Consider the following 26485-nt stretch of genomic DNA (forward strand, 5'->3'; position numbering starts at 1 on the left):
CAACGGTGTCGGAAACCCCACGAAGGAGACCCTGCCTTGGTTCCACATTCATATGGTTTCTCACCTCTGTGAATTCTTCGATGAAAAGTGTGTGCTTCTAGTGAAGCTCTTTCCACAATCCGCACATTCATATAGTTTTTCCCGTGTGAATTCTTTGATAGCGAGTGACTTTTATCATATCACTGAAGTGCTTTCCACAGTCTGCACATTCATACGGTTTCTCCTGTGTGAATTCTTTAATAAGTGGGGTTTATCTTCTTACTGAAGCACTTTCCACACTCTGCACCTTCATATGGTTTCTCCCCGTGTGAATTCTTGATGAGAAGTGAGGTTTGTGCTCTGACTGAAGCGCTTTCCACACTCTGCACAGCTGTATAATTTCTCACCTCTGTGAATTCTTTAATGAGAAGTGAGGCTTGTGCTACAATGGAAGCTCTTTACACACTCTGCACATTCATATGGTTTTGTTCATTGAAGTGGGTCTTGACCTCTGACTGAAGCTCTGTCCATACTCTACACAGCTATATGGTTTTTCACATGCGTGAATACTTTGATGATAAGTGAGGCTTGAGATGTGACTGAAGCGTTTTCCACACTCTGCACATTCATATGGTTTCTCCCCTGTGTGAATTCTTTGATGACGAGTGAGTTGTATCTTATCACTGAAGTGCTTTCCACACACTGCACATTCATATGGTTTTTCCCCTGTGTGAATTCTTTGATGACGAGTGAGGTGTAGCTTATCACTGAAGCGCTTTCCACAGTCTGCACATTCATATGCTTTCTCCCCCGTGTGAATTCTTTGATGAGAAGTGAGGTTTGGTCTCCAACTGAAGTGCTTTCCACAGTCTGCACATTCATATGGTTTCTCCCCTGTGTGAATTCTTTGATGACGAGTGAGGTGTAGCTTATCACTGAAGCACTTTTCACACTCTGCACATTCATATGGCTTCTCCCCTGTGTGAATTCTTTGATGAGAAGTAAGGCTTGAACTCCGACTGAAGCGCTTTCCACACTCTGCACATTCATATAGTTTCTCCCCTGTGTGAATTCTTTGATGAGAAGTGAGGTATGACTTATCACTGAAGCGCTTTCCACAGTCTGCACATTCATATGGTTTCTCCCCTGTGTGAATTCTTTGATGGCGAGTGAGTTGTATCTTCTGAATGAAGCGCTTTCCACAGTCTGCACATTCATATGGTTTTTCCCCTGTGTGAATTCTTTGATGGGAAGTAAGGCTTGAACTCTGACTGAAGATCTTTCCACACTCTGCACATTCATATAGTTTCTCCCCTGTGTGAATACTTTGATGATAAGTGAGGCTAGGCTTCTGACTGAAGCTCTTTCCACAGTCTGCACATTCATATGGTTTCTCCCCTGTGAGAATTCTCTGCTGAGAAGTCAGGTGTGTGTTTCTAGTGAAGCTCTTTCCACACTCCAAGCGTTTTAATGAGTTGTCATCTGTGTGAGTTTTACAATGGCTTTTAAGACTTGATTGAGAATCAAAGCTTGTCCTATGCACAGAATACTGATTTATTTCCGTTTGTTCAGCTAAGTTTTCCTGTACTAGGGTTTCACTGTGGCCATGAAAAGCAAAGGGTTTACTGGTCATCTTGTGCATTGCTCCTGTTTTTATTCTCTCCTGGTCCATCAGATCTGAGCTGTCGGTGACCGAACAAGAAAGAGATCTTGGGGTTGTGGTGGACAGCTCGATGAAATGGTCCACCCAGTGTGCGGCCGCTGTAAAGAAGGCAAACTCCACGTTAGGCACGATAAGAAAGGGAATTGGGAATAAAACGGCCAGTATCGTACTGCCCTTATACAAATCTATAGTGCAACCACACTTAGAATACAACTGCAGAAAAGGGCAACTAAAATGATGAAGGGGCTGGAGCAACTCCGCTACGAGGGAAGGTTACATCAAATGGGATTGTTTAGCTTGGAAAAAGGGAGGTGAAGGGGAGACATGATAGAGGTGTGGAGAATGTGGATAGGGAGACATTTTCCCCCTCTCTCAAAATGCTAGAACCCAAAGGGGTCATATCCCATGAAGCTGATGGGTAGGAGATTCAGGACAAATAAAAGGAAGGAATTCTTCGCACAGCGCATAGTTAAATTATGGAACTCACTACCGCAAGACGTAGTGATGGCCACCAATTTGGACGGCTTTTAAAAGGGGGTTGGATAAATTCCTGGAGGAGAAGGCTATCCATGGCTACTTGCCCTGATGGTTGTGTGCTATCTCCAGTATTTGAGGCAATCACCCGTCTGCACCAGTTGCTGGGGAACATGGGTGGGAGGGTGCACCATGTCCTGCTTTTTCATCCTTGGTGGATAGCTGGTTGGCCACTGTGTGAACAGAGTGCTGGAATAGATGGACCTGATTGGTTTGATTGCTGACTGTTGTCAGCCGCCCAGTGACCTCATTTGGCTTCCCAACTCCAAGAAGAGCAGAAGCAGAGAAGAGCTGCTGGCCCAGCTAAACTAGAAGCTAGAAAAGGAAGCCAGATCCCAGAGAGAGAGCGAACAGGAAGAGCTAACAGGAGTTTGACAGGGGGAGTTCAGCAAACGAGGGCTCTCACCAAAAAAAAAAAAGTGTTTCCTTCTCTAAAGACATACTCATATAGTTGGGAAACAAACAGAATGAACTCAAACTCTCATTACATGAAGGCAAATATGACTTGATATATTTGGTATAACTGAAACTTGGTGGGATGATTCCCATGACTGGAATATAGCAATTGAAGGATATAACTTGTTCAAAAAGAACAGAGGAAATAAATAAATAAATAAACCTATCCCTGCACAGGCGCATGAGACTGGGAGCCCCATCGAGAGCATTTGGATTAAAATACATTGGTCAAGGAATAAAAAGAACATGATAATCGGAGTCTACTACCCACCACCCAATCAAGGAGAAGACAAGTGCCTATTGTAATAGGGGATTCACCGTTCAAGCAATGGCATAGAAAGATATGTAGATTTATATGGCAAGGGAAAAAGCCAAGAGTTAAACTTAAAATATTACAGGATGCCAAAGAAAGAGGTCTGGGGTTACCGGATCTGAAACTGTATTTCTCTGCCTGTTGCCTGGTTTGGATGAAAGAATGGGTGCTGTTGGAATATAGATGACTATTGGACCTCGAAGGCCATGAACTGAGGTTTGTGTGGCATGGCTACCTGTGGTATGAGAAAGCTAAGGTCAATGTGGAATTTAATCATCACTATGTCAGATGTACAATTCTAAGAGTATGGAATGAATATAAACCTAGACTCTGTCAGAAAATACTAGGGGTGTGCACGGACCCCCCGCTCCACTTCTCTTCAATTTGCGGATCGGGCCGCTTTGCTCCACCCTGCTCCGCCCCGCTCCGCCTACAGTCCGCTCCGCTCCACTGCGGAACTCCGGATCGGAGCTCCGCTTCCCCCCCCCCCCATAGGCTTGCATTGAAATCCAAAAAAGTCTACAACTTTTTCTCTGTTAAAGTTAGAAACCTCAGGTTTGGCACCATGACACCTCATGGACATATACACACGCATGCCAAGACTCAAGCCAATCCAAGCGTCCCCTGATTGCCCCGCTCGTGCTCTTCGCTCCTCTGATGCCATGTTTCTCGCCTGCCCAAGGGCCTCTACTTCCCTTGCTCGGCTTCGTCCATTTTCTTCTGCTGCCCCTTACGCCTGGAACGCTCTTCCAGAACATTTGAGAACTACAAGTTCAATCGCAGCTTTTAAAGCTCAACTAAAAACTTTTCTTTTTCCTAAAGCTTTTAAAACTTGATGTTGTGCAGACTTTATACTGTTAGTTTTACCCTACCCTGTGCCTGCTTACCCTACCCTGTGCCTGTTTGCATTCTCTTCCCCTCCTTATTGTTTTACTATGATTTTATTAGATTGTAAGCCTATGCGGCAGAGTCTTGCTATTTACTGTTTTACTCTGTACAGCACCATGTACATTGATGGTGCTATATAAATAAATAAATAATAATAATAATAATTTTGGGGGAATTTTTGAAAATCGGACACCCCATTTTCAGACATGGACTGTTCTCCGACAATTTGACAGATAAAAAAATTGGAAGTGGGCACCCTCACAGATGCCATCTAGATCCACATTGATGCCAAGTTTCAAGCAAATCCCATCATCCCCTGATTTTTGGCAGGGCTTTAACCTCTAACACACCACCCTTAACCCCAATTCACACCCCTTTCGATATCTCCGTCAATTTTCACGTTAGAAACCTCAAACTCGGCACCATGATAGATTATCCATGGATACACATGCATGCCAAGACTCAAGCCAATCCCATCATCTCCTGAATTTTGGGGAATTTATGAAAATCGGACACCCCAGTATCTCAGGGATTTAAAGCTGCAGACAGCTCAATGGGGCCATTTCAAAGGAAATCCCAACATGCCATGAATTGGGGAGTAGAGATAAACCTAAATATGAATCTTCTTTCACACTTGAAAAATTGATTTGGAACTTCCAAAAGTCTAAGTGAGCGCAGGAAGGACTTCTCCCCTGAGTCAAAGCAACACACACACAAACCATCCCTGCGAGGCAGGCAGGGGAGGAGGGAGGGAAGGCAGGCAGGCAGCAGACATTTCTGGGGGCATAAGGAAGTGAGCCAAGGATAGTTTCGAAGCCAGTAATGCAAACCATCCCTGTGAGGCGGGAGCAGCACAGAGAGATGCCTTTTCTTTTGCATCCCATAACTAGGAGGCTAGGAGGATAAGAGTAAAGCTTTGTGATCCTTGCTTCAGAGTTGATTGACTGCACTGTGATCACAGTCATTATTAAACAACAACAATAATAGTAACATTAATAATAACAGTACTAGTTAATACTAATAGCAACAATAACAACAACAACAACAATAAGGAGTTGAACCACAATGAAAGCCTGCCTGACTTCACTGAAGAGGAAAAGCCAGGAGAGCTTGGGCTATGGGGTGTAAATATAAAATGGAATAAATAAATAAATAAATAAATAAACAAACGAAGGAGGGGTAGAATTAAAAGCAGCAGTGTTGCTGAATAAACAACAAGAAGAATTTTTTAAAAAAGGTTATATCTGTCTTTTACCAGTTAGAGGGAAGTGGACGTGCCCAGGGGGAGGGGGAACTGTGCAGATTTCACTGGCCCTGTCTAGGGACCATTCTTTAAGAAGCGACCTGCCACTTCAACTCATGATAGGCATTAGTCTCCACTGGTTACTCTTTGGAGGGCTCTGATGACCCTCCAAGAAGTCCACATGCCCTAGGGGACCTCATCCCCTTGCACCACATCTATTCAGTTGTTCACCAAGGTTAGGGTGGGTAGCAGTGCTGTGTTTCCTATCTGTTATTTATTTGCTTAGTATATGATTTCAGGTTGTGTTTGTGCATTTGGTGGGGCTACTGTTTTAAAAAACACTGGGAAAAGTCCGTTCACAGACTAAGAAAGAGAAATTTCCCAGTATCCCAAGTTACTAGTATCCCGTTTTGCCTATCCCCTCCTCCAACTTTGGGATCATATGATCATGACTCTGCCTCTCCGCCCTTCAAAAAGGTACCTCTCCCGCTTTTTTTTACCCGATTTTAAAAAAAATTATAGCAAGCGAACCGCACCACGCAGAGAGCTGGCTCAAAATGACCCCCAGCCACGACTCTCTAAGCACAAGAAGTTTCAGAAAGATAGCTTAAAAAACAACACAGTTATCCCCTATTCTTTTCCGCAGTGCAATCCTATGGGCGAAATTTTCAAAAATGGTGATCGATTCGCGCTGCGAATAGAGAAGTGCTCCGCCTATGGGTGCTTCTCTTCGCCGTGCTTCTAAGGGTCCGGGGTCCGCTTCTACTCCGCCTCTGGGTAAGGTGGAGCAGGCCAATTCGCTTCTGATTCTCCGATTCTAATCGGAGCGGAGCACACCTCTAGAAAATACCAGTGTGGGTATCGCCCCAGGAGGCCTCCCATAGAAGAGAACTGTCCAGTGGGCTCAAATGGCTGATGTTTATAAGCTATTCTTAAAGCTCAAGACAGACAATGACCAAAGGATTGTATGATAAAATGGTCCCAAAATGTTGGGCATAATGTACCAATGGAACTATGGAAAATATGTGGGTAAAAGGCCTAAAATATACGTTAAGTACAAGACTTAAAGAGAACTTTTACAAGATGATGTATAGGTGGTATATGTCTCCCTCAAAATTAGCTAAAATGTATAGGGGTGCCTTGGGAGACTGTTGGAAATGTGAAGAACAAGAAAGAACGATCTACCAGATGTGGTGGTCCTGTAAAAAAGCAAAATCTTTCTGGACTCAGATCTATTTGTTAATGCAAAAAATATTAAAGACAAATCTATAAATGAAACCAGAATCATTCTTGTAGGGACTTAGGGACGATCAACTCAAAGAAAAAGGAGGAACGCTGTTTTTGTACATGACAACAGCTGCTAGACACCGCTATGTGCAGTACTGGAAAAACACACAAATGCTGTGAACGTCATATATCTTGACTTCAACAAAGCTTTCGACAAAGTGCCCTGTGATATTCTGATTAACAAACTAGCTAAAAGTGGGCTAGATGGAACAACTATTAGGTGGATCCACAGCTGGCTACAGAATCGGACTCAAAGAGTACTTATCAATGGAACCTTCTCAAACTGGGGAGAGGCAACGAGTGGGGTGCCGCAGGGCTCCGTCCTGGGCCCAGTGCTCTCCAACATTTTTATTAATGATTTGGACGAGGAGGTGCAGGGAACGCTGATCAAATTTGCAGATGACACAAAATTGGGTGGGATAGCTAATACCCTGGAAGACAGAAGCAAACTTCAAAGTGATCTTGATAGGCTGGAGTGCTGGGCTGAAAACAACAGAATGAAATTTAAGAGGGATAAATGCCAAGTTCTACATTTGGGAAATAGAAACCAAAGGCACAGTTACAAGATGGGGGATACTTGGCTCAGCAATACTACAAACGAGAAGGATCTTGGAATTGTTGTAGATCGCAAGCTGAATATGAGCCAACAGTGCGATATGGCTGCAAGAAAGGATTTGGACAACCATCTGTCAGGTATATTTTAGGGTGGATTCCTGCATGGAGCAGGGGGTTGAACTTGATGTCCTTATAGGCCCTTCCAACTCTACTATTCTATGATTCTATGACCCTCGGTCTGATCCAGCATCAGCACACTTATTAAGCCCTGCAGCCTGGAGTCTTTTCTTTCTAAAAAGACATAGGATTGCACTCTTAGTCAATAAAAGTAGGTACATCTTGTTAGGTTGGAAGATGGGACTTTGGCATGAAGAACATGCTAAAATCAGTTTGTTGCATTTGTGAAGAATGTATTATAACCAACTGGGGAAAGACAGAGCCTTACCCAGAGAGGTCACAATCCCACAGATCTCCTCGGTGACTTCGCGATGCATTGCTCTCTGGTCCGGATCCAGCAGCGCCCACTCCTCCTCCGTGAACGACACAGCCACCTCCTCAAAGCTCACCAGACCCTGAAAGGGAAACATTTCTAACTCAGAGAGAGCATGAAGATTACAGACAAGCAAAATCTAGAACAGCAGACGAGCGGAATGGTGATGATTCTCAGCTGCTATACAGGCTCTGTTCTAAACACCCCCGAAAAGATGGGGGGGAACCTCATGAAACCTTCCTGAGGGCCACTCAAAGCCATTCAACACGGCCGCTTTGACAGAAGCAAAGAGGAAAGCGACTTGCTCAGTCCCAGGGAGGTGAGCAGAGCCCAGAGACCCCCAGGCTGCCCCTCACCCTTCTCCCCAGAGATCGTCCCCCTACCTCATTGGGTCCCATGGCCTCCGTTCCCCCTTCGCCACCAGAAAGAGATGATGGGGTACCGACTGCCGGCATCATGACTTCACCTGTGGGAGACAAAGATGGCAGGAAGCCCAGAGCATCTGGTTGCCTTCAAACGATGCACATCCAAGCAGGGAGAACGGCATTACAACCTCTGCTGTTTATGCTCAGGTTTTTGAATTTCACTTGTGTGAAAACACACGTCTCTCCCCATTTAGGTTCTTACCCAGAAACCACTACACAGGTTTCCACGTAGAATGTCTTCACGTGCTGAAAAGAAACACCTTTCCTGAACTCTAAGCGAGGTTTAATTTAAGTGTCCCTCCCCCAATGACCAAAACTATTTAGAGGAACTTAAAGGGGTGCCATATATTTTGGGCAGACTCCAGAGAGGGAAACCGAGTTGAAATAGGCCTCCTTGATCCTCACCCTGCACGGGGGCTCCTCCGTCAGCCTCCTGAACGATCCTTCTTCGCTCCGAACTGCGTCTGAGTGGAGCCTTCTCTGCCCCAGAGAAATCAGCGCTCAATTCTGCAGGCAGGCCCTGCTCCTGAAACAGCAATGAGGATCCAGGACATGCAATGGGGAGAAGGATTAGAGAAGGAATAATACTGGAGCAAAGGACTTGGACTGTTATGAGTCCGTTTTAGTACACCCTCCCTCACGTGCTTTTTCCTTTCCAACTACCAGGCTAAAAGTCTCTCACCTGCTCCTCTTCCTGCTTCTTGTCCTCTGCCCGGCTGAGGAGGAAACCTTCTGCCAGGTCAACCGCCTGGGAACTGGTCTCCGCTCCACATTCTCTCACCCAGCTCCCGATCTCCGAGGGCAGGACGGCCAGGAACTGCTCTAGGATCACCAGATCCAGCATCTGGTTCTTCGTGTGCCTCTCTGGTTTCAGCCACTGGCGGCAGAGATCGTGGAGTCGGCTGCAAACCTCTCGGGGGCCCTCGGCCTCCTGGTAGTGGAATTGCCGGAAATGCCGGCTCCGTACCTCTGGGCAGGGCGTCTCTTCTCCCAGGATTCCCTGCACTGTTCCTTCCCAGAATTCCCCACTGCTTCCAGTTGTGGTGGTACCAGGCCCTCTTCCTGCTTCGCGGCCAACTGAGTCTTCCTCATCCATCTCGGATCTGTGCTCCCAGGAAGCCTCCGACGATAATTTAACACAGCTCTTTAAAATATACAAACGTAACTACAGCACAGAACACTGAAAACTACAGTGTTGTAAACTGCAGACTGCAATCTGGAAACCAGTAGCTTTTTGGCAGCTCATTAACTTTTTCCAGCTCTTGATGAAGGACTCCCTGTCCGAAACGTTGAGCACCTTTGGATACAAATTAAAAAAAAATACACGTTATGTCATTGGGGTCAGTGTAGGTTATCTCCAGGGATCCCTTACTCAGTGCCTCTGAGTGCAAAGAGATTGAGGATTTCCCCCTAACTCTGTTAGCCTTGAAGTTGAAAATAGGTTTTATAACATAAGCAGGAAAACAGTGAATACCCTCTTAACGTGTAAACCAATGAAAACATGCCACACAAGAAGTCTTAAGATATGAATGGCTTATAAAGAAAAGTAAATGCAAAAGAACATCAAAAACAGAAGGGAAATGTGAAACATTGCTGCTGTATTATTATTATTATTATCATTATTATTATTATTATTTGTATCCTGCCTTTTGCCCAATGCTGGGCCTCAAGGCAGCCTTACAAAATGAAAACATATCCAGCTAAAGCCCTTGAGCAGGGGGTTGGACTTGATGGCCTTAGAGGCCCCTTCCAACTCTACTATTCTTTGATTCTATAAATATTGAAATTTACAAAAGTTAAAAACAGAATTAAAAACATTTCAATATTAAAGCATTTAAAACTTTTAAAATATATAAGAATTTTAAAGTTATTGAGGCCCGAGGATGTGGTCAAGGTACAAAACAGGGTAGCGCGGTTACTAACAGGGACTGGCCGACGAGACCACATTACGCCAGTCCTTTTCCAGCTTCATTGGCTGCCAGTCCAGGTCCGGGCCTGATTCAAAGTGCTGGTATTAACATTTAAAGCCCTAAACGGTTTGGGGCCAGGCTATCTGAAGGAACGCCTCCTCCCATATGTACCTGCCCGGACCCTAAGGTCATCCTCAGGAGTCTTTCTCCGTGAGCCCCTGCCAAAGGAAGTGAGGCAGGGGGCTACCAGGAGGAGGGCCTTCTCTGCTGTGGCACCCCGGCTGCGGAATGAGCTCCCTAAGGAGGCTCGCTTGGCACCTACATTATATGCTTTTAGACGCCAGGTGAAGACCTTTTTATTCTCCCAGCATTTTAACAGTCTATAAATAAATGTTATCTTTGTGTTTTAAATTTGTAATTTTGCATTGCCGCTGTTTTTATCTGGTTGAGCTTTTATATTGTATTTTATATTATGGTTTTATACCGTTGTTTTATGCTTTGAATGTTTTTAATTTTTGTGAACCGCCCAGAGAGCTGGTTGAGTATTGGGCGGTATAGAAATGTAATAAATAAATAAATAAATAAAATCAATAAAGTCCAAGGTATAGACAGCGGGCCAGATTGTTTGCCAAAGGTCTGCCGGAACAAAAAAAGATTTTGCCTGCCTCCAAAAACACATCAAAGCCAGTCTAGAGTGCAATGATTAGGTAGGAAGAAAATACATGTTTACACTATGCAAAATGCACTGAAGTTTAACTGTTTCTAAAGCTTAAGAGAAAAACAGTGTGACAAGGCCCAAACCAATGTTGTAGGCCCAGAAGCACCTTGAAAGGTTTCTAAATTGAACTGAAAAACTTACACCAGCCGAAACTAATTCAATGAAGGGTTTGAAGCTTTCGACTTTATAGCAGTATGGACCAAACGCTTAGGTGGGAAATGGACAGGAGCACCCTGTGTGTATTGGGGTCAGGGGGGTTAAAAGGAACGTTTGGCTCCCTATTCCAAGGAGAGATCTGAAGACCAGGGGATCATGGATCCAGAGGGAGGCTGAAAGAGATCTCTGCTGAGTTCCGCACCTTGCTTCACCCGGGAGCAAAAATGCAAACTGGCCTTGGGGAAAGAGAGCCCCAAAATACTCTCAAAAAGCCAAAGGAAAACGTGTTCCCAAAGAGACCAGAGAATTATTATTATTATTATTATTATTTATTTATTTATTTATTTATTTATATAGCACCATCGATGTACATGGTGCTGCACAGACCACACAGTAAATCGCAAGACCCTGCCGCATAGGCTTACAATCTAATAAAGTTGTAGTAAACAATAAGGAGGGAAAGAGAATGCAAACAGGCACAGGGAAGTGTAAACAGGCACCGGGTAGGGTGAAGCTAACAGTATAGAGTCAGAACAAACTCAATGTTTAAAAGCTATAGGGAAAAGAAAAGTTTTTAGCTGAGTTTTAAAAGCTGTGATTGAGTTGGTAGTTCTCAAGTGTTCTGGAAGAGCGTTCCAGGCATGAGGGGCAGCAGAGGAAAAAGGACGAAGCCGAGTAAGGGAAGTGGAGGTCCTTGGGCAGGCGAGAAGCATGGCATCAGAGGAGCGAAGAGCACGAGCGGGGCAATAGTGTGAGATGAGAGAGGAGAGATAGGCAGGAGCTAGACCGTGAAAAGCTTTGAAGGTCAACAAGAGAAGTTTATATTGGATTCTGGAGTGAATTGGAAGCCAATGAAGAGATTTCAGAAGCGGAGTGACATGGTCAGAGCGGCGGGCCAGGAAGATTATCTTAGAGGCAGAGTGGTGGACAGAGACCAGCGGACTGATGTGAGATGAGGGGAGGCCAGAGAGAAGGAGGTTGCAGTAGTCCAACCGAGAGATAACCAGTGCGTGAACGAGAGTCTTGGCAGAAGAGACAGACAAAAATGGTCGAATCCTGGCAATATTATACAGGAAGAAACGACAAGATTTAGCTACTGCCTCGATATGAGGAATAAAGGAGAGCGAGGAATCAAATATAAAGCCAAGACTACGAGCTTCCTTGACCGGAGTAAGTGTGACATCGTTGACAGTAAGAGAGAATGAGAGGTGAGGAGAAGGTTTAGGAGGAAAAACAAGCAGTTCAGTTTTTGCCATATTGAGTTTCAAACGGCGATGAAGCAGCCAGGCTGAGATATCTGAAAGACATGCCGAGATACGATCGTGGACATCAGGAGAAAGTTCCGGAGATGAGAGATATAGTTGTGTGTCATCGGCATACAGGTGATATTGGAGGCCATGAGATTGAATAAGTTTACCCAAGGGCAGCATGTATAGAGAAAACAGCAACGGGCCAAGCACCGAGCCTTGCGGAACCCCTACTGAAAGGGGAAAGGAGGAGGACGAGCTGCCGTTAGCCGACACGCTGAAAGAGCGACCCTCTAGATAGGAGGCGAACCAGTTATAGACAGAGCCACAGAGTCCAAGGTCATGGAGGGAATCTAAGAGAAGATCGTGATCAACCGTGTCAAAGGCTGCAGTTAGATCAAGGAGAATAAGGACGGAATAATGGCCCTTAGACTTGGCAGTGAGAAGATCATTGGTGATCTTGGTAAGGGCTGTTTCAGTGGAATGCAAAGGACGGAATCCAGATTGAAAGGGATCCAGAGCAGAGTTACTAGAGAGAAAGTCAAGACAACGAGAGTAGACCACACGTTCCAGAATCTTTGAGACAAGGGGCAACAGAGAGACAGGTCGGTAGTTAGACAGAGAAAGTCGATCAAGAGTGGGTTTTTTGAGAATGGGAGAGACAGTAGCATGTTTAAAAGCAGAGGGAAATGAGCCAGAGGACAGAGAAGAATTAATGATGTGAAGCAAGGACGGTAGGATAGCGGGGATAAGATTAATAAAGACGCGAGAGGGAATCGGATCACGGGAACAAGTGGAAGGCTTCGACGAGCGCAGTATTTTAGACAGTTCATCAGCTGAGACTGAAGGAAACGCCGAGAGAGTTGCAGGAGGAACTGACAGGTGAGGAACAGGAGCTGGAAGCGGAGCAGAGCTGGCCAGATCGGAGCAAATAGTTTGGATTTTAGCATTGAAGAAAGAGGCAAAGTCATTGGCAGACAGAGAGGCGGGGAGAGATGGTGGATTAGGTTTCAGGAGAGAATTGAAGGACTTGAAGAGCCGCTGAGGGTGTCTAGCATTTGACTGGATCAACGTTGAGTAATGCTGCTGTTTGGCCAGTGAAATGGCAGAAGAGAAAGAGGAGAGAACAAATTTGTAATGGACAAAGTCCGCCAAGTCCCTGGTCTTACGCCACAGGCGTTCGGCTGCCCGGGAACAAGAGCGAAGGTAGCGGAGGAAAGAGGTGAGCCACGGTTGGGGTTGAGAGGGGCGAACTATCCGAGTTGTAGATGGAGCAAGATTATCAAGAGTTGAAGACAATGAGGAGTTAAAGGAGGAGACGGCTGAGTCCAAGGAGACGGCTGTGAAGACAGAAGGAAGAGAGGAGGCTAGAGACTGTGAGAAAGCCTCATAGTTGATAGAATGCAGGTCACGACAAGGGCGTGAAGCGGGACGTGAAGGAGGGGGATTGTGAGTAATATTGAAAGAGACTAGATGATGATCTGACAGAGGAAAGTCAACAATAGAAAAGTCCAGGACAGAGCAGTTCCGAGTGAGGAAAAGATCCAGACAGTGTCCAAGGGAATGTGTGGGTGCTTCAGACCAGAGCTTAAGATCGTAAGAGGAAGATAAGGAGTGAAATCGTAGAGCTGCAGCATCGTGAGGGTCATCCACATGGATATTGAAGTCACCCAAGATCAGAGTAAGAGAGTTGTCAGAGAGGAGAAAGGACTGCCACGAGTCCAGATCAGAGAGAAATTTAGAGGATGAACTCTCCTTCCCTCAAAAGGGAGGCAAGAACCAGGCTGAGTCTGTTTCTCGGAAAGCCGGGGCTGCTCCATCCCATTCAATTCCACAGCTTCCTTGCGGTAGGGCCTGAAACCAGGCTGCCTAGTGGTTAAAGCAAACCCCAACCGCTGTGTGAATAAGAGTGCTGGACTAGATGGACCTTTGGTCTGATCCAGAATGTTCTTAATCACAAGGAATGATTCCACTAAGGAAATAACTGTGCTATAGGAGCCTGGCGGCCATTTCATTTCCAGCAGACATCTAGCGGAGGCAGGAGACAGGGGCAGTGCGGCACTACTGAGCATGTGTCGCACTAAAGTTGAAAAAGGCGTCTGTATTCACTCTAACGGGGCAAAGAAATATGCATTAAAAATAAAACAAAGGGAATTTTGGAAAAAAGAAAAGCCATCCCACCAGCTAGAAGGCGGGAGGAAGAAGACTCCACCGCTGGATGAACGGCCGAGGATTTCCTGACTTCAGAACCCGTGAGCACATGTCCTGGCCAGCCTATGTTAGCAGGGACATCTGGATTTAGAGAGGGTTTTTTTTTCCCTTTTGTACTTTAAACTGCCCTCCTTCCCTCAATACTTCACCAATCTTCTTGACATTTTCAGGGTCTGTAAAACCAACATTTCTTTCTGGCATGTGCAAATCTCACAAAGATTGGTGAAACATTTTTGATTTTATGAACGCCCATGGCTGCTTTGTATCTACTCCTCGCCCTGAAGTGCACGGACCCTGCAGCGTCCCTGTAAAGGCGGAAGACCCTCAATTCCGCTCACAAGAAAGAGCTGCGGTGCTGGAAGGGCCCCAGAGCAGATCCAAGCCTCACCTGGGGCCGCGCCCTGGTCCCACCTTTGGCCCTCTGTGGCTTCCAAGCAACCTAAAAACCTTGTGTGCCAAAGAAACCCCTCGAATCTGTTGGCTGTGTTTTGTTGGGGTTCCCCCCACCCCACAATTCTCTCTTCCTTGCCTATGTTTCACCAGGCCAACTATTCACAAAAATAAAAAACCACGAAGAACATAATAAAACAACCAACCGTCTAAAAACTCATATACAAAACACAATAGAAAAAGCACAACCAGGATAAAACCACACAGAAGAAGCTGATATAGATGAAATTACGGAATTAAAACAGCAAAGTTTGGATTTAAGTTAAATTAGGTGTTAAAACACTGAGAAAATAAAAAGGTCTTCAGCTGGCAACGGAAGGAATACAGTGTAGGCGCCAGGCGGACCTCTCTGGGGAGCTCGTTCCACAGCCGGGGTGCCACAGCGGAGAAAGCCCTCCTCCTAGTAGCCGCCTGCCTCACTTCCTTTGGCAGGGGCTCACGGAGAAGGGCCCCTGAAGATGATTTTAGGGTCTGGGCAGGTACATATGGGAGGCGGCGTTCCTTCAGCTAGCCTGTCCCCGAGCCGTTTAGGGCTTTGAAAGTTAGTACCAGCACTTTGAATGCTTTGTGTCCTCTGTAATAGGGTAACCCTACGAAAAGGAGGACAGGGCTCCTGTATCTTTAACAGTTGCATAGAAAAGGAAATTTCAGCAGGTATCATTTGTATGCATGTCTCATCTGGTGAAATTCTCTCTTCATCACAACAGTTAAAGCTGCAGGAGCTATACTAGAGTGACCAGATTTAAAAGAGGGAAGCTTTAACTGTTGTGATGAAGAGGAAATTTCAGCAGGTTTCCCATATATACAAATGACACCTGCTGAAATTCCCTTTTCTATGCAACTGCTAAAGATACAGGAGCCCTGTCCTCTGTTTCATAGGGTCCCCAGATTTCCCATATATACAAATGACACCTGCTGAAATCTCCTTTTCAATACAACTGTTAAAGATACAGGAGCCCTGCCCGCTTTTAAATCTGATAACTCTAGTATAGCTCCTGCAGCTTTAACTGTTGTGATGAAGAGGGAATTTCACCAGGTTCTCCATTTATACAAGCGACACCTGCTGAATTTTCCCTTTTCTATGCAACTGTTAAGGATACAGGAGCCCTGTCCTCCTTTTCATAGGGTCACCCTATTTAACAGTTGTAATTGAAGAGGGAATTCCCTCTTCATCACAACAGTTAAAGGTGCAGGAGCTATATAGAGTGACCAGATTTAAAAGAGGGCAGATTTAACAGTTGTAATGAAGAGGAAATTTCACCAGGTGAGACATGCATACAAATGACACCTGCTGAAATTCCCCTTTTTAATACAACTGTGAAAGATACAGGAGCCCTGCCCTCTTTTTCATAGGGTCACACTAGTATAGCTAGTGTAGTTTTCACTGTTGTGATGTAGAGGGAATTTCACCAGGTGCTGCACATATACAAATGACACCTGCTGAAATTCCCTTTTCTACGCAACTGTTAAAGACACAGGAGCCCTGCCCTCCTTTTCATAGGGTCACCCTATCTGTATACAACCTGCCTCCCCAACCCTAATCCCCAAACAGCTTCCATTGCATCTTTCCCAACATTTCAGATGTTTAAAGCCCTCCACCCACCCACCCACCCCAAAGATCCAAAGGGGCCTCCTGGCTTTGCAGAGAGCAGAAGAGGAAGAAGCCCCCCCCCCCTGGTGGATGCCCAAGGCCTTCCCACCGCCCTGATGGATGGGGATGATGGGAGTTGCAGTCCCAACAACCTTTGGGGGGGCGTTAGGTTGGGAATGCGGTGGTAGGGGGTCTGTTGCACTGGGGACGGGTCCTGCCCTCCTTCTCCCCAGCCCCCAAGCCCCGCTAATGGGCTAGCAAGCCCCCCAACCGTTCCTCTTTAACGCCCCCCTCCCCACCTGTTCTTCTAACGACCCCTCCCCTCCTTTCTTTCCTCTCTCCATGGGCTGGATGCAGTTGGAGTCCGGGCAGCCTCCCCCCACTGCTTCTTCCCTGGGGGTGGGGGGTCATCAGCCCCCCTCCCCCCCGCATCCCTGGGACTCCCCCCCCCCCAAATGCCCAGGTGAGCCTGGAGGAGACTCACCTGGCCTGGCGGGCGCCCGAGAGAAGGGATTCCACGGGGGGGCGGAGTCAACACAGGAAGGGATTTCAGAGGGGGGAGGGGCGGAGGCGGCTATGGGGTTTTTTCACCCCTCCCTCTCCCCAATTCCCTTCCTCTCTAGGAATCGAGATCAGTCTTTTAACCCTTAGGAAGCCAAGCGGGCGCCAGGAGCTTCTCTCCGCCCAAGCCAGATCCAGGAATCACAGAATCCCTGACTTGGAAGGGGTCTCTTAAGGCCATCGAGTCCAACCCCCAGCTCAGTGCACCTGCTGGGAAAAGCACGTTTTTCCACCAGGTGGATTTCGCAAACCCATATATATATATATATATATATATATATATGGGCAAAACTGGCTACCTTGGCATGGAGTTGGGCTTGCTGGCAAGCGGAGGGCAGCTGGACAACCATCTGTCAGGGATGCTTTAAGGTGGATCCCAGCATTGAGCAGGGGGTTGGTCTTGATGGCCTTAGAGGCCCCTTCCAACTCTGCTATTCTATGATTCCATGATAAACAAAGCAGAACACGGAATAACGGGCTCAAGTTACAGGAAGCCAGATTCCGGCTGGACAGCAGGAAAAACTTCCTGACGGTTAGAGCAGTACAACAATGGAACCAGTGACCTAGGGAGGTGGTGGGCTCTCGCACACTAGAGGCCTTCAAGAGGCAGCTGGGCAACCACCTGTCAGGGATGCTTTAGGGTGGATTCCTGCACTGAGCAGGGGGTTGGACTCAATGGCCTTATAGGCTCCCTCCAACTTTATTTATTTATTTATTTATGACATTTCAATGCCGCCCAATAGCCGGAGCTCTCTGGGCGGTTCACAAAGAATCATAGAATACTATTCTATGATTCTATGATTCTAAGTGCGTCCTGCTTCCAGCCCCAGCCTGAGAGGAGGCCCTGGAAAGGCGTCGTTCCCGGAACAGACGAACCTTGCTTGGAAGCAGACCGGGGGCATCAGCAGGGCCTGACCCACGGTGGCCCCCAGCCTGGCATCGCCGGAACAGCCCCAGTGGCCAGCCTCCACCTGCAGACAAGCGCGGCTCGATTCCCTCTAAAAAGGTGGCCCTATGAAAAGGAGGATGGGGCTCCTGTATCTTTAACAGTTGCATAGAAAGTGGGATTTCAGCAGGTGTCATTTGTATATATGGAGAACCTGGTGAAATTCCCTCTCCATCACCACAGTTAAAGCTGCAGGAGCTATACTAGAGTGACCAGATTTAAAAGAGGGCAGGGCACCTGCAGCTTTAACTGTGGTGATGAAGAGGGAATTTCACCAGGTTCTCCATATATACAAATGACACTTGCTGAAATTCCCTTTTCAATACAACTCTTAAATAGTGTGACCTTATGAAAAGGACAGGGCTCCTGTATCTTTAACAGTTGTCATAGAATCATAGAATAGCAGAGTTGGAAGGGACCTACAAGGCCATCGAGTCCAACCCCCTGTTCAATGCATGTGTAGGCATGCAGCACCTGGTGAAGTCGCCTCTTCATCACAATGGTTAAAGCTGCAGGAGCTATACTAGCGTGACCAGATACAAAAGAGGGCAGGGCTCCTGCAGCTTCAACTGTTGTGATGAAGAGGGGACTTCACCAGGTGCTGCATGCATACACATGACACCTGCTGAAATCCCCTTTTCTATGCAACTGTTAAAGCTACAGGAGCCCTGTCCTCCTTTCCATAGGGTCACCCTACCTTAGCCATCTGCTGTATCCTATAGTTGCTCATTCCTGAGCGGAATCATTATTATTATTATTATTATTATTATTATTATTATTATTATTATTATTATTATTATTATTATTATTATTATTATTAATTTATTTATATAGCACCAGGGTCACCCTAGAGTCTGGATTTCAATCAGAACCAGCCCAGAAGTCTAAAGAGCAATGCAAAGTGCTAAATACTATCACATTTGTTGGATAGATGCTTTTTCTTGTTTTTTTAAGCGTTCTGGCTGGTTCTGGCTAAAACTCAGAATGGATTCACATCCCCACCGAAATCGGAGCCACCAGCCTGCACTGTATGTGCGCCTCTCTAGGAACGGGCACTCGTTTGCTTTAACCCTTAACAGGAGCCTCAGTGGCAGTTGCTGCAAAAGACTCCCCAAGAAGCACCACTTGCAAAAACGGGCCCCTGTTTTTTTCCTAATGCAATTTCTGCTGCCTCTTCTCGTGCAGGACAAAAAAAAAAAGCAGGCTTCCCTCCCGCACACGCTATAGATGCGTCGGACTGCAACACCTCGTTGCAGTGCAAACGCATCTGGAGGGCACCAGGTTGGGGGAGGAAGGGGTTAAAGCCACCCAGAGGCATTCCTAGAGAGGCCAAAGGATGCAAATTGGGGGACCTACTTCCTCCCCCCCCCACTCCACCCCCCACCCCTTCTGGGAATTCTGGGAAGGATTTGGTGAGTGCAATGGGGGGAGAAGATTTTGCAAGGAAAGGCTGGGTGCAGACTCTTGCAGGGGGGCAGCGGGGGCAGTCCCAGGGAAGAGTGTGCATGTGGGGGGTGAGGGCAGGAGGGGGCACGGGGCTGCATGCTCAGGGGGGCTGCATGCATGAAGCCCCAGGCTCCGATCGTCAGGACCTCCAGCTAAAAAGGAGGCTACAGGGAGACATGACAGAGGTGTGCAAAACCATGCATTGCATGCAGAATGTGGACAGGGAGACCTTTTTTCTCCCTCTCTCAAAATACTAGAACCCAAAGGGGTCATTATCCCATGAAACTGATGGGTGGGAGATCCAGGACAAATAAAAGGAAGGACTTCTTCACACAGCGCAGAGTTTAACTATGGAACTCCCTACCACAAAACTTAATATGGCAAAGACTGAATTGCTTGTTTTTCCTCCTAAACCTTCTCCTCATCTCTCATTCTCTCTTACTGTCAATGATGTCACGCTTACTCCGGTCAAGGAAACTCGTAGTCTTGGCTTTATATTTGATGCCTCGCTCTCCTTTAGTCCTCATATTGAGACAGTAGCTAAATCCTGTCGTTTTTTCCTGTATAATATTGCCCGGATTCAATCATTTTTGTCTGTCTCTTCTGCCAAAACGCTTGTTCATGCGCTGGTTATTTCACGGTTGGACTGCAACCTTCTTCTCTCTGGCCTTCCTTCGTCTCACATCAGTTCGTTGGTTTCTGTTCACCTCTCTGCTGCTTGGCTCGCCGCTCTGACCATGTTACTCCACTTCTGAAAACTCTTCATTGGCTTCCAATTCACTTCAGAATCCAATATAAACTTCTCCTGTTGACCTTCAAAGCTTTTCACGGTCTAGCTCCTTCCTATCTCTCCTCTCTCATCTCACACTATTGTCCCGCTCGTGCTCTTCGCTCCTCTGATGCCATGTTTCTCGCCTGCCCAAGGGCCTCTACTTCCCTTGCTCGGCTTCGTCCATTTTCTTCTGCTGCCCCTTACGCCTGGAACGCTCTTCCAGAACATTTGAGAACTACAAGTTCAATCGCAGCTTTTAAAGCTCAGCTAAAAACTTTTCTTTTTCCTAAAGCTTTTAAAACTTGATTTTGTTCTGACTTTATACTGTTAGTTTTACCCTACCCAGTGCCTGTTTGCATTCTCTTCCCCTCCTTATTGTTTTATTATGATTTTATTAGAATGTAAGCCTATGCGGCAGGGTCTTGCTATTTACTGTTTTACTCTGTACAGCACCATGTACACTGATGGTGCTATATAAATAAATAAATAATAATAATATTAAGATCCTGGCCCTCCTCTGTGTGACAACCTTTCAAGTATTTGAAGAGTGCTATCATGTCTCCCCTCAATCTTCTCTTCTCCAGGCTAAACATGCCCAGTTCTTTCGGTCTCTCCTCACAGGGCTTTATTTCCAGTCCTTTAGGTAGCCTAATCCCAAGCCATGTAGCGATTTAAAGGCTAAAACCAGCACTTTTCTATACAGTGAATAGTCCATTTTCGTGCATTTTCTTCTGCTGCCCCTTATGCCTGAAACGCTTTGAGAACTACAAGTTCAACCGCAGCTTTTAAAGTTCAGCTAAAAACTTTCCTTTTTTCTAAAGCTTTTAAAACTTGATTTTTCTAAAGCTTTTAAAACTTGATTTTGATCTGACTTTTATACTGTTAGTTTTACTCTACCCTGTGCCTGTTTGGTGCCTTCTCTTCCCCTTCTCATTGTTTTATTACGATTTTATTAGAATGTAAGCCTATGTGGCAGGGTTTTGCTATTTTATTGTTTTACTCTGTACAGCACCATGTACATTGATGGTGCTATATGAATAAATAATAATAATAATAACAAGATGCGGGGATAGTCACCAATTTGGACAGCTTTTAAAAGGGGGTTGGATAAATTCCTGGAGGCGAAGGCGAGCCAAGTCTACCAACCCTGATGGTTGCATGCTATCTCCAGAATTCGAGGCAGTAAGCCTGTGTGCACAAGTTGCTGGGGAACATGGGTGGGAGGGTGCTGTTTATTTATAATGTATTTATTGCATTTCTATACCGCCCAATAGCCAAAGCTCTCTGGGCGGTTCACACAAATTGTTAAATGATGGAACTCACTACCATAAGATGTAGTGATGGCCACCAATTTGGATGGCTTTAAAAGGTGGTTGGATAAATTCCTGGAGGAATCATAGAAGCTCTCTGAGCGGTTCACAAAAGGGCAGTCTACAGTCGTGCGAAAAACATGGCTTCTCCATTTTGGCTTTATTTCTTTTAAATAAATCATTACAAGGTGTAATATGTCATGTGTTGTTGTTCATCTGAGGTTGTATTTACCTAATTTTTAGACCTGCTTAGGAACAGATGATTGTTATTATGTCCTGATATGTAAAATCATACAATTCCAAGAAGGTGCACTTTCTTTTTCACACGACTGTAAATAAACACATCGCATGGCTCTTTCTCCCACACAGAGGGAACTGCACTTATATTCTGGGCCTAATGAAGGTAGTGATGGCCTGGAGAAGAGAAGATTGAGGGGAGACATGATAGCACTCTTCAAATACTTAAAAGTTTGTCATACAGAGGAAGGCCAGGATCTCTTCTCGATCCTCACAGAGTGCAGGACACGGAATAACAGGCTCAAGTGACAGGAAGCCAGATTCCAGCTGGACATCAGGAAAAACGTCCTGACTGTTAGAGCAGTACGACAATGGAATCAGTTGCCTGGTGAGGTTGTGGTCTCTCCCACACTAGAGGCCTTCAAGAGGCAGCTGGACAACCATCTGTCAGGGATGCTTTAGGGTGGATTCCTGCATTGAGCAGGGGGTTGGACTCGATGGCCTTGTAGGCCCCTTCCAACTCTGCTGTTCTATGATTCTATGATTCTATAAGGTCAAACAGCATCCCCGGGCAAAAATGAAACTGAGGGGGATCAGTTCAGGTGAAAAGGAGGAAGCTGGCAGGCGTGCCTCTCTCAGAGCTGCGCTTGCACCCTGTCCTGCTTGTCCATCCCTGGCCGATGGCTGGTTGGCCACCGTGGGAACAGAGTGCTGGACTAGATGGACCCTGGGTGTGATCCAGCATCAGGGCACTTCTTATGTTCTTAAGACGTCTAAAGCTGGTGGGGAAAGTTCCTTCCTTCTTTCCCTGCCTGGTTCCACTGGTGATCAGAGGTGGCGGCAGGGAATGTTAGCCCTACTTAGAGTAGACCCATTGTAAGGAATGGGACGTAGGATAAGAACATCAGAAGAGCCCTGATGCTGGATGAGACCAAGGGTCCATCTAGTCCAGCACGCTGTTCCCACAGTGTCCAAACAGCAGTCAAACAAAGCAGGACATGGTGCAACAGCACCCTCCCACCCATGTTCCCCAGCAACTGGTGCACACAAGCTTACTGCCTCGAATATTGGAGGTAGCACACAACCATCAGGGCTAGTAGCCATTGATTTTATTTATTTATTTTATTTATTTATTGCATTTTTATACCGCCCAATAGCCGAAGCTCTCTGGGCGGTTCACAAAAATTAAAACCATAATAAAACAACCAACAGGTTAAAAGCACAAATACAAAATACAGTATAAAAAGCACAACCAGGATAAAACCATGCAGCAAAATTGATATAAGATTAAAATACAGAGTTAGAACAGTAAAAATTTAATTTAAGTTAAAATTAAGTGTTAAAATACTGAGAAAATAAAAAGGTCTTCAGCTGGCGACGAAAGGAGTACAGTGTAGGCGCCAGGCGGACCTCTCTGGGGAGCTCATTCCACAACCAGGGTGCCTTTGCCTTTGATAGCCTTTGCCTCCAGGAATTTATCCAATCCCCTTTTAAAGCCATCCAAATTGGTGGCCATCACTACATCTTGTGGTAGTGAGTTCCATAATTTAACAAATTTTGAGAACCGCCCAGAGAGCTTCAGCTATTGGCCAGTATAAAAATTAATTAATTAATTAATTAATATGTGATGTGTGAAGAAGACCTTCCTTTTATATGTTCTGAATCTCCCACCCATCAGCTTCATGGGTTGACCCCATTGGGTTCTAGTATTTTAAGCTTATAGTCCCATTCATTTCAATGGGTTTACCCTTAAGTAAGACTAATATTAAATGCTACCCAAGGCTCTGATCCAGCATAAGATGGCCCTGCAGGAACCCGCATATTTAGTAAACTTGGGAAGGGGCATTGCATAATGCAAGATTTGCCCACAGAAGGGGCCTGGATTTATTCATTTATTTTATCACGTTTCTATACCACCCAGTAGCCGATGCTCTCTGGGCGTTTCACAAGAATTAAAACCAATCCACGGTATTAATTCTTAGTAAAAAAAAAAAGCTCTCGTATACCAGGGCTCTGTCTGAAACATCAAAGAGTTGATGCTGCCTGTCAAAGTAGACAGGTGTGTAAAAGGTACAAGAAACTTTTCCTATACACACACACAAACAAACCTTTTCCCTGAAGGGGACAAGTGATGGTCATAGGCAGGCTGGGGGTGCAGTAAGGCAGACAGGGAAATAGAACTAAGAAGATTTCAACCTCCAGGCATTTTGGCCCACACTGAGAGGCAGTGTGGTGTAGTGGTTAGAGTGTATTTGAGGCAGTAAGCCCAGTATTTCATAGAATCATAGAATAGCAGAGTTGGAAGGGGACTACAAGGCCATCGAGTCCAACCCCCTGCTCAATGAAGGAATCCACATTAAAGCATCCCTGACAGGTGGTTGTTCAGCTGCCTCTAGTGTGGGAGAGCCCACAATCTCCCTAGGTGACATATTCCATTGTCGTACTGCTCTAACAGTCAGGAAGTTTTTCCTGATGTCCAGCTGGAATCTGGCTTCCTGTAACTTGAGCCTGTTATTCCGTGTCCTGCACTCTGGGAGGATCAAGAAGAGATCCTGGCCCTCCTCTGTGTGACAACCTTTTAAGGATTTGAAGAGTGCTTTCATGTCTCCCCTCAATCTTCTCTTCTCCAGGCTAAACATGCCCAGTTCTTTCAGTCTCTCTTCATAGTGCTTTGCTTCCAGACCCCTGATCATCCTGGTTGCCCTCCTCTGAACACGCTCCAGCTTGTCTGCGTCCTTCTTGAATTGTGGAGCCCAGAACTGGACGCAATACTCTAGATGAGGCCTAACCAGGGCCGAATAGAGAGGAAACGGGACCTCACATGATTTGGAAGCTATACTTCTATTAATGCAGCCCCAAATAGCATTTGAGGCAGTAAGCCTGCGTGCACCAGCTGCTGGGGAACATGGGTGGGAGGGTGCTGTTGCACCATGTCCTGTTTGTTCATCCTTGGCCAATGGCTGGTTAGCCACTGTGTGAAGCGAGTGCTGGACTAGATAGACCCTTGGACTGATCCAGCATGGCGCTTCTTATGTTCTTAGTGTTGGACTGGGAGTTTGGGGATCTGGGTTCTAGTCCCCACTCAGCCATGGAAGCCCACTGGGTGACACTATTGGCTATGCTGGCTTTATGGGGCCAAAATATCTGCTGGGCAGTTTCATCACCAACACTGAATTATAGCAAAGAACGAGACATGGAAAATCTGGGTGACGAATAATAGTTATCTTCACGGTTTTTCGACAGCATGTTAGCAAAGTGATCCCAACTGAGCAGGCTGGTGGGAGTTTTAAGCCAAAACAGTGTCACTTTCGATTTATAAGTCGTAATGATTGTGTGCTATCTCCAGGGCAGGATCTACACTACTGCTCATAACGGTTTATAATGGTTATGACAACTGTTCAGGCCCAGGACACATTACATATACTGTTTTCATACGGTTTTAAAAGTGTTATATCCTGCTTGGTGTAGATCGGCCCCAGTATTCGAGGCAGTAAGCCTGTATACACTCATTTTTGGGGAACATGGGTGGGAGATTGCTGTTGCACCAGCCCCGTTCAGAAGACAACTTAAACCAAGGCTTTAGCCATGATGACTAAGGCAAAAAGCCTTATTCACTGTGGTTAAAGCCGTGGTTTAAGGTGTCTTCTGAAAGGGGCCGCTAATAAATACATAACAGAGGCTGTTGCAAAAATTTTACTCTCCATTGTTAAGGCTTGCAAGACTATTCCTCACTCATAAGTAATAATTGGCTGATGATTTTTAGGTTTCAAATATTTTATAAAGTTGCTGTAATGTTCGTTGGTTTTTAGTTTTGTTGGCTGGTCTTATGTATTCTGTATTGTGGGTTATCCTGTGTTCTAAATGGTGTGTGACCATATAATAAAGATTGATTAGATTACATTTATTTATTTATAGAAACATAGAATAGCAGAGTTGGAAGGGGCCTACAAGGCCTTCGAGTCCACCCCCCTGCTCAATGCAGGAATCCACCCTAAAGCATCCCTGACAGAGGGTTGTCCAGCTGCCTCTTGAAAGCCTGTAGTGTGGGAGAGCCCACAACCTCCCTAGGTAACTGGTTCCATTGTCGTACTGCTCTAACAGTCAGGAAGTTTTTCCTGATGTCCAGCTGGAATCTGGCTTCCTTTAACTTGAGCCTATTATTCCGTGTCCTGCTCTCTGGGAGGATTGAGAAGAGATCCTGGCCCTCCTCTGTGTGACAACCTTGACCGCTAAAGAAATTTCCTTTTCTATGCAACTGTTAAAGATACAGGAGCCCTGTCCTCCTTTTCATAGGGTCACCCTAAGTAAAGCACAAAATACAAACATTACTGTTAAAACAATTTTTTGATTCAAAGCAAACACTTTCTTTGAATGGATTTCTTTAAAAAAAAAAATTCAAAGGGACGCCCTGCCAGTGTCTGGCTTTTGTGTTCTCTGTAATACTTGTGATTTGTTTCCCTTTTTTGCAGGGAGAAGCTGCAATTCATAGCTAGGGATCCGCGATCTTGATTGAAAATCTGCTTGTCTGAACAAACCATCGTTCTGGCCTTATGAAAGAAAGTGGCTTTAGAACTGCAGGGAGGTCCGTCGGTCCTTTTGGGAGCTGCATTGCAGCACCAAGAGAAAAATGGATGTGCAAAGCCCAGCAAGTGAAGGAGCGGCAAAAGACTCTAACCCCATCCAGGCTGGAAGCAGTGGGGAATTCTGGGAAAAGATTGAGCAGAAGACCCTGGAACAAGGAACGGTCAGATTGGATGTACAGCACCAGTGGTTCAGGGAGTTCTGCTACCAGGAGGCCGAGGGCCCCCGAGAGGTTTGCAGCCAGCTCCACAAACTTTGCCACCAGTGGCTGAAGCCAGAAAGGAACACGAAAGCTGAGATGCTGGACCTGGTGGTCCTGGGGCAGTTCCTGGCTGTCCTTCCCCCGGAGATGGAGCACTGGGTCAGAGAGTGTGGAGCGGAGACCAGTTCCCAGGCAGTGGCCCTGGCAGAAGGCTTCCTCCTGAGCCAGGCTGAGGACAAGAAGCAGGAAACGGAGCAGGTGAGAGAGAATTTCATCCTGGTAGTTCCAAGGGAGATGCAACAACGTTGTATTTC

General features: G+C 45.9%; 1 protein-coding gene and 1 pseudogene across 1 annotated transcript; one reads left to right on the forward strand and one right to left on the reverse strand.

Annotated features, from left to right (window-relative positions):
• The window catches only part of LOC134395799 (zinc finger protein 850-like), a 229615-nt pseudogene that overhangs the window by 92620 nt on the left and 110510 nt on the right, over positions 1-26485 (forward strand).
• Positions 10-16627, reverse strand: LOC134396352 (zinc finger protein 436-like). The gene is made up of 6 exons (XM_063122822.1): positions 16601-16627; positions 8516-9130; positions 8239-8359; positions 7792-7874; positions 7364-7490; positions 10-1740 (listed from the first exon to the last, which is right to left on the reverse strand). Exons 2-6 carry the CDS (start codon positions 8927-8929, stop codon positions 455-457), a joined length of 2031 nt encoding a protein of 676 aa, XP_062978892.1. The 5' UTR covers positions 8930-9130; positions 16601-16627; the 3' UTR covers positions 10-454.

Source organism: Elgaria multicarinata, chromosome 3 (assembly GCF_023053635.1).
Source record: "Elgaria multicarinata webbii isolate HBS135686 ecotype San Diego chromosome 3, rElgMul1.1.pri, whole genome shotgun sequence".
NCBI lineage: Eukaryota > Metazoa > Chordata > Lepidosauria > Squamata > Anguidae > Elgaria > Elgaria multicarinata.

Bases quoted from the DNA above. Each gene is read 5' to 3' on its own strand.
- LOC134396352 (XM_063122822.1), bottom strand. From the start codon at position 8,929: ATGGATGAGGAAGACTCAGTTGGCCGCGAAGCAGGAAGAGGGCCTGGT. The intron at 7,875-8,238 runs GTGAGGATCAAG...TGTCTCCCACAG, and splicing joins CGGAGGAGCCCCCGTGCAGG to GTGAAGTCATGATGCCGGCA. The intron at 7,491-7,791 runs GTAGGGGGACGA...TTTCCCTTTCAG, and splicing joins AGGCCATGGGACCCAATGAG to GGTCTGGTGAGCTTTGAGGA.